Genomic DNA, 8488 nt, shown 5'->3' with positions numbered 1-8488 from the left:
TAAACTGGCCTACGGGCTCTACTAGAGATATGTCATGTGTCAAACTGAATAAACTGGCCTACGGGGTCTACTAGAGATATGTCATGTGTCAAACTGAATAAACTGGCCTACGGGGTCTACTAGAGATATGTCATGTGTTAAACTGAATAAACTGGCCTACGGGGTCTACTAGAGATATGTCATGTGTCAAACTGAATAAACTGGCCTACGGGGTCTACTAGAGATATGTCATGTGTCAAACTGAATAAAAGGACAACTTTTAAACACACTTTTTCTTTATTTACCATTACGGTAATTCAGTTAATCTCTTTGCTCCAATTTTGCCCAGCTCTGAACAGTCTGCTAGATTGAGGTGTATGGCCAATGCATGGCAGACATTTTGTGTCTTTGTACCTGGGGGTCAGGATCTCTTTGTACTGCAGTTTCTCCACACGTGTGGTGGCCGCCACGGACATGGGGATGACGATGTTGTTGATGTCGAAGGAGCTTTCTCCCCTCCTCCTGCGGATGGGCTGCAGGGGGGGTAACATTATCATCTATACTGGTAATGTCTACATTATATAGAAAACACTCAGTCCTGTCAGTCAGCGCAGGCACGCCTCCAGTCAGTCAGCGCAGGCACGCCTCCAGTCAGTCAGCGCAGGCACGCCTCCAGTCAGTCAGCGCAGGCACGCCTCCAGTCAGTCAGCGCAGGCACGCCTCCAGTCAGTCAGCGCAGGCACGCCTCCAGTCAGTCAGCGCAGGCACGCCTCCAGTCAGTCAGCGCAGGCACGCCTCCAGTCAGTCAACGCAGGCACGCCTCCAGTCAGTCAGCGCAGGCACGCCTCCAGTCAGTCAGCGCAGGCACGCCTCCAGTCAGTCAGCGCAGGCACGCCTCCAGTCAGTCAGCGCAGGCACGCCTCCAGTCAGTCAGCGCAGGCACGCCTCCAGTCAGTCAGCGCAGGCACGCCTCCAGTCAGTCAGCGCAGGCACGCCTCCAGTCAGTCAGCGCAGGCACGCCTCCAGTCAGTCAGCGCAGGCACGCCTCCAGTCAGTCAGCGCAGGCACGCCTCCAGTCAGTCAGCGCAGGCACGCCTCCAGTCAGTCAGCGCAGGCACGCCTCCAGTCAGTCAGCGCAGGCACGCCTCCAGTCAGTCAGCGCAGGCACGCCTCCAGTCAGTCAGCGCAGGCACGCCTCCAGTCAGTCAGCGCAGGCACGCCTCCAGTCAGTCAGCGCAGGCACGCCTCCAGTCAGTCAGCGCAGGCACGCCTCCAGTCAGTCAGCGCAGGCACGCCTCCAGTCAGTCAGCGCAGGCACGCCTCCAGTCAGTCAGCGCAGGCACGCCTCCAGTCAGTCAGCGCAGGCACGCCTCCAGTCAGTCAGTGCAGGCACGCCTCCAGTCAGTCAGTGCAGGCACGCCTCCAGTCAGTCAGTCAGTACAGACACACTAACAACATAAAAACATATAATGTCAATGAATACAGACACACTAACACAACATACAGACAGATAATATCAGTACTGACACACGCCGGAAATGCTTCATACCGGGTTGCTGTTGTCCCTCAGGCTGCTGTTGAAGGGGGTGCAAGACAACGAGTTGGTCTCTGAGGAGGCAGACAGCTGTCGAAGCAGGGGATTGTGGGTAGGGGTGTGGAGCCCAGCAGAGACTGATTGGCACGGACTGCCCCCATCCAGGTACAGCTTAGGGGTGCCTGGAAGGAACAGGAACCCATTCAACTGAGTGGAATCCGTCCAACTGACTGACATACATACATGTCAAGCACTCCAGTCTGAAAGGTCACTGATTATTGATATTGAATGACGCCGATACTGAAAGAAGATGGGATGTAAAACGCGGAAATCGGTTGAAGTGTCTGAGCGGGGCAACAGTTAACCCAAGGAGAACTTGTCGGATCGCCTTTTGAGGCTCTGAGACAGGTGGTCAGGGAGAGGGAGGTGAAGAGAGACGGGGAGAACATCTAGACAGTAGGCCACTTACTGTTCACCCGGTCCAGTGACAGGGAGTGCTCCCTGGGCCTCCTGCGTGCGTGGCTCTTGGAGTCAAAGGGCCCGTGGGCCCGCTCCCCTCTGTAGTAAGGACGGCTCTCCAGCTTGGCGGGCCCCAGCAGGTGATCCAGCGGCAGCCTGTGTAGCTTCTCTGAACGCACCTTGTGATGGGTGATGCCTGGGGAGAAGTCCACACACAGGGTCACTCAGAAGACTTCCTGGATGAAAATCTGGGAACTTTCAGGACAATGACTTGCTGACGTCTCAGCTCCACCGCAAATACTCAAATGTGGATGTAAAAAACAATCATGGGGATTATATTATCACTAGGAGGGCAAAGCTGCATGCGTTTGTTCACGAACTGTGAACCCAAATATATTAATAAAACTACATGTTTCCTACTTATTGAACAAAAACAGAGGGTGGTTCTTTCTCTCTGACACCTTTTCCCCCACACATTTAAAGCAACTTTAGGGGCCTTTGAACTTCACAATAAATGTTCAGGTTATGGGGTGCACAAACAAAGGGGTATCATGAGTAATTTGATCAGATTTCTGAATACAATTGCTAGCTAAACCTGAGCATTTTGAAAGTGCCGGAGAAACGACACCAAAGCACGGATAGACATATTTTATTTAGATGAAATACTTAGTTAAGGACCAATGCAATGATTTAACGTTAGATAATTTTGCTCAGTCATATAAAGTACACAACTGGGTTGTGTTTATTCTGGATGTCTTGAGGGTTTCAGCAGTTCACTGGTGAGTCTACATAGACGTATGTACCTATCTCCTTACAATTAACATTTCTCACAATGGGACCCATAAAGTCCGACATGATGAATTTTTGGCCATTTTGGATTTTTTGAAAAACACTTGAACTGCAACTCCTATGGCAGCAAATGATTGATCTTCACATACTTTGACATTTGGCATCTATGGACAAAAGCCATCAAAAGTTATACTAACCAGGCCAGTATGTTAAAAAAAAACATGGCCGCTATTGACCAATGAACATGCACACATATGTGTAAAACCATGCCCCTGCACATCTCCAACAAGGATAATGGTATAATAATTCTACTTGGTACACATGTTGACAAAGATGATACAAAAAAAAGACTGCAAGGAATTTCTTGTCATCCACACGGTGGTTATACTGAGGTTTTCCCGATTTGCTAGCTCACCACGCTCACCTTGTTTGAGTTAGAGCCATGAAAAGAGGTAGATAGGGCTATCTCCTCACAAGGAACACATTTGCAATTAAATCCAGCTTAAAGTAGTTTTTATGCCATTTTGAATTTGTGAATAACACTTTAAAAGCAACACATATGGCACCTAATAATTCATTTTCACATACCTTCATATTTGGCATCTATGTACATTTATACAGTGGGGAGAACAAGTATTTGATACACTGCCGATTTTGCAGGTTTTCCTACTTACAAAGCATGTAGAAGTCTGTAATTTTTATCATAGGTACACTTCAACTGTGAGAGACGGAATCTCAAATCCAGATAATCACATTGTATGATTTTTAAATAATTAATTTGCATTTTATTGCATGACATAAGTATTCGATCACCTACCAACCGGTAAGAATTCCGGCTCTCACAGACCTGTACGTTTTTCTTTAAGAAGCCCTCCTGTTCTCCACTAATTACCTGTATTAACTGCACCTGTTTGAACTCGTTACCTGTATAAAAGACACCTGTCCACACACTCAATCAAACAGACTCCAACCTCTCCACAATGGCCAAGACCAGAGAGCTGTGTTTTGACATCAGGGATAAAATTGTAGACCTGCACAAGGCTGGGATGGGCTACAGGACAATAGGCAAGCAGCTTGGTGAGAAGGCAACAACTGTTGGCGCAATTATTAGAAAATGGAAGAAGTTCAAGATGACAGTCAATCTCCCTCAGTCTGGGGCTCCATGCAAGATCTCAACTTGTGGGGCATCAATGATCATGAGGAAGGTGAGGGATCAGCCCAGAACTACACGGCAGGACCTGGTAAATGACCTGAAGAGACCTGGGACCACAGTCTCAAAGAAAACCATTAGTAACACACTACGCCGTCATGGATAAAAACCCTGCAGCGCACGCAAGGTCCCCCTACCCAAGCCAGCGCATAGCCAGGCCCATCTGAAGTTTGCCAATGACCATCTGGATGATCCAGAGGAGGAATGGGAGAAGGTCATGTGGTCTGATGAGACAAAAATAGAGCTTTTTGGTCTAAACTCCACTCACCGTGTTTGGAGGAAGAAGAAGGATGAGTACAACCCCAAGAACACCATCCCAACTGTGAAGCATGGAGTTGGGAACATCATTCTTTGGGGATGCTTTTCTGCAAAGGGGACAGGATGACTGCACCGTATTGAGGTGAGGATGTACGGGGCCATGTATCGCGAGATCTTGGCCAACAACCTCAGTAAGAGCATTGAATATGGGTCATGGCTGGGTCTTCCAGCATGACAACGACCCGAAACACACAGCCAAGGCAACTAAGGAGTGGCTCCCTTAAGAAGCATCTCAAGGTCCTGGAGTGGCCTAGCCAGTCTCCAGACCTGAACCCAATAGAAAATCTTTGGAGGGAGCTGAAAGTCCGTATTGCCCAGCGACAGCCCCGAAACCTGAAGGATCTGGAGAAGGTCTGTATGGAGGAGTGGGCCAAAATCCCTTCTGCAGTGTGTGCAAACCTGGTCAAGAACTACAGGAAACGTATGATCTCTGTAATTGCAAACAAAGGTTTCAGTACCAAATATTAAGTTCTGCTTTTCTGATGTATCAAATACTTAAAAATCATACAATGTGATTTTCTGGATTCTGTTACTCACAGTTGAAGAGTACCTATGATAAACATTACAGACTTCTACATGCTTTGTAAGTGGGAAAACCTGCAAAATCGGCAGTGTATCAAATACTTGTTCTCCCCACTGTATATGCACAAAACCTTTACACGCATAATGGTATTATAATTCTGCTTAGTACATATGTTGACAACACTGAGACAAGTGCAAACTAATTTTGGTCAACCGCATGGAGGCGCCATTGAGCCTTCCACATTTGCAGGCACACAACTAAAAAAAGGTTTACAGGTCCATATCTAGCCACGGAACATATTTGCAATTGGGACCCATTAACTCAGCCGTAATGTTTTTTTTTAGTAATACAGAATTTCTGAAATACACTTCAAACGCTACTTCGACAGCATCAAATGACAGATCTTAAGTGTGGTTACATGCAGTACACATGATCAGGGTTGTGAGTTTAGTTAATATGAATGATGTTTCCATTTGGCAACAAGGGGATACTAATGAAAATGGACAAACCATGCATACTATACTATTTGCAACTACGGACAAGTTGTGTCCAATTTAAAAAAAAAAAATCTTGCTAGTAGTAGGTAAATGCTGAAAATTGCTGAATGCCGAAACCCGCTAAATGCTGCTTGCAGCTTTAATTTAGTTTATCATAAACATTTTTTAAAACAAAGACAAATACAACAAAGAGTATGTGTTCCTGACTTAATGCAATAACTACATAACTTTTGTCATTTACTCTTCCTGAACAGAAACCGAATCACTGGTCTGGAGAACTGTTACATTACTGATTAATACAAGTCAATACACATATTGACTAACATTTGCTTTGACCCCACGCCAACACTAAAACAGTCATTTTCAGCTAGGTCTATGAGTGGGCCTAAACGCCAGCAGAAATGCTCACACACAACTGCATTTATATGGTAACTTGGTCCTGCAGTAATCTTTAGAGCGCTCAGCATCAATTATGTAATGTACTAATTAAATTATTATCAGTGTATCAAACTTCATCCATCTGTGCTTTCAAAATCTGGTCCATGCATTCTAAGCAGAAAAAACTCTTAGCTTCTTAATCGGTTAATCTGAGAGAAAAGTGCTTTGTCATTCAAGCAGCTGAGTCAATGTTTTTAGTTTTTTTTTTACCAGGAAGTGCAGTGCCACACATACCTGCATACTAACTACAGAACACTAAACAACAACACCTGTTCTGAAGGATAGGGGAATTTCACCAGCTTGTAGACAACAACACATCATGGGGATGTGTATGAAAATTAAGTAACAGGACCAGCTATGTGATGGGATGCCACAGGATTAGCACTGAAATACAGTGGTCAGAAAAGTCTGTTACAAATTGACAGTGTATATTTTATAGTAAGCAGAAGGACAGTAAAGTAGTTCTGTGAAGTTTCTTAACTGTTATTATTTTGGAGGAGTTTTGATATATATATATCGTCTTAAAGATCCCACCATACAGGCATTTAAACTCATAATCAATATAAAAACTATGTGGAAATTCAGATGCAAAAAGCAATATTCAAATATTAGGATTTGCAGTAGACAGATTGCATGCACCTGTTCCCAAATCCCCCACCTTGTTATCCCAGCCATTCCAAGTGAGGCTTTAGGTGTTCATTAGCCAAACAGGTCTTTGCTAACTTCATCCATTCTACTGCTGCTGGCACTTAGTCGCAATTAATATGGCTTGAATAATACAGAACACCATTCTACATCTGATAGTCAGGTGACGTTTCTGGGTAGCGGACGGCGTCAAAGATAAAAAAAAAGCTACACAGGTTTGTAAGCTGTGTAACATGCACTTTCCTATTATGTATAAGCTTTTTTGTTTTTTTATAATAATAATAATAATTACAGCCTACTGAGCCATAGAACGGCAGAATGCTAACATGGAAAAGTGTATTTTAAGCACTTAAACCAACATACAATTTGTCTAATTGGTGCCACAATGTTAAACACAGATATTTGAATATTATTATAATATTATAATCATTTTTCTATTACAAATATTTCAACTGTTGTTTTAGGAACACTGACAGTCCAATTACACCAACACACCCTCAGCCCATGATTACTATCTCCAGAGAGTTTAGCAAAATACTGCGATTATTCCTGCAGATGAGCATGCAGTGTACATTTAAGTATGTTGTGTTACACAATATTTAAGGTGAAGGAAATAAATATACAACAGGGACACCTTTTGCTTCATGGAAAAAGGCAGGGAGCTTTCCGAATAACATGTAACTATGAGCGTCTCTCACAGGGAGGCAGTGCACTTACGGACAGTGGAGAGCAGGGAGGAGTTGGTCATCTTGTGTTTATCTTTAGAGAAGGCAGAGGGGTCGCGCTGACGTCCCGTTGAGAGCTTGTGTTTCAGGGAGAGCTTCTTCTGGGGTTTGATCTTCTCCAACGGCCGGCTGCTCCAGTGGGACTGGAGAACACGCTGCAGGTGCAGACCTGTGGTGACATCTACACACACACGCACATTGGTGTCACGGTTAGGAGCAGATATTATTTTCTTCAGCAAAAATGATTGGAAACACAACAACCTACGTTAGCTGCATTAGGTGGACCTAAACTCATGGAGAACGTCAGGCAATATGAGCAACTCCAGACCCCATCTACCCATAACATTCACCACCATTATATGAAACCCAGGTACAGCGGCCATCTTGGATCCCTCCCAACCGTCTACACACACAGAAGCACCACATCAACCAGCCCTCTCACACCAGCTGACCTAGTTCAGACTGGGTGGCTGAGCAACCCCATCTCCAGCCAGTCCTATACACCTCACCAGACCCAGACATCTGATGCTCTCATCTCTTATGCCTATTCAGCCAGCTCCTCATGTGCAAAAGGCCCATCTGGGACTGACAGAGAGAGAGGGCGAGGTAGAGAAAGAGGGAGTGAGAGGCAGAGAAAGGTGGGGAGATAAAGGGGTACAGGTAGAGAAAGAAAGAACTGTTGGGAGAGGCAGACACAGCGAGGTAGAGGTAGAGACAGGGAGGCCGGACTGAGGTAAAGACAGCAAGATAGAGAAAGAGGCAGCAAGAGGGAGTAGTGCAGTGCACAGTTGAGCCGTGACAGGTTGGAGTGCCAGTAACCTCCACCAGGGGGAGGACTTGGGCAGGTTGAGTCTGAGAACGCTGAGTCTCTCCACCCTCCGCCAGCTCAACCCCTGAGGATTTGGCCTCCTTTCATTCTGTTCTCTTCATCTTGCCCAGTGTCCATTACCCTACGCCTCTAATCTTACCAGGCCAACATTACAGGCTTATACTACAGCATCAGAGGCATGTGGCAAGGAGCACACAAGGAGAAATCAGCCTGAATAAAATAGACGTTACAGTGTGTGGAACAATGACTCCTGATTGGATTGCAGCAGGTAGTAATGAAAGCTTCATCTCAAATTAAGCTCAGTACGTAGCCTATGTAAGAGGTAGTCAACTTTTTTCCCGGACAACACAGGGCTCCAGACTTTGACCCATTTAGTTACATTTTGAGATCTTTCAACATGGGTGTGCAATTTACATTTTTAATGTCGCATTAGTGAGAGCCCACTAGCTTCTACAGTAAAAACTCCCTCTGTATTTTTGCCCTTTTCTGTCAAATATATATTTTTTAATGTTGCTGCAATTGGTGTGCGTGGTTGAAATAGT

At 45.3% G+C, this 8488-nt stretch overlaps 1 protein-coding gene across 3 annotated transcripts in view; it reads right to left on the bottom strand.

Annotated features, from left to right (window-relative positions):
- Positions 1-8488, bottom strand: part of kansl1b (KAT8 regulatory NSL complex subunit 1b) — a 71976-nt gene that overhangs the window by 3666 nt on the left and 59822 nt on the right. For all 3 annotated transcript variants that reach the window (XM_010892502.4, XM_020050969.2, XM_010892501.4), the window contains 4 exons: positions 7110-7298; positions 1983-2168; positions 1529-1695; positions 394-512 (listed from right to left, as the gene is read on the bottom strand). In XM_010892502.4, the coding sequence (XP_010890804.2) occupies positions 394-512; positions 1529-1695; positions 1983-2168; positions 7110-7298 (661 nt within the window). The remainder of the gene's footprint in view (positions 1-393; positions 513-1528; positions 1696-1982; positions 2169-7109; positions 7299-8488) is intronic.

This window comes from Esox lucius, chromosome 11 (assembly GCF_011004845.1).
Source record: "Esox lucius isolate fEsoLuc1 chromosome 11, fEsoLuc1.pri, whole genome shotgun sequence".
Taxonomy (NCBI): Eukaryota; Metazoa; Chordata; class Actinopteri; order Esociformes; family Esocidae; genus Esox; species Esox lucius.
Note: the sequence above shows the minus strand (reverse complement) of the source record. Positions and strands in the feature narration are given on the sequence as shown.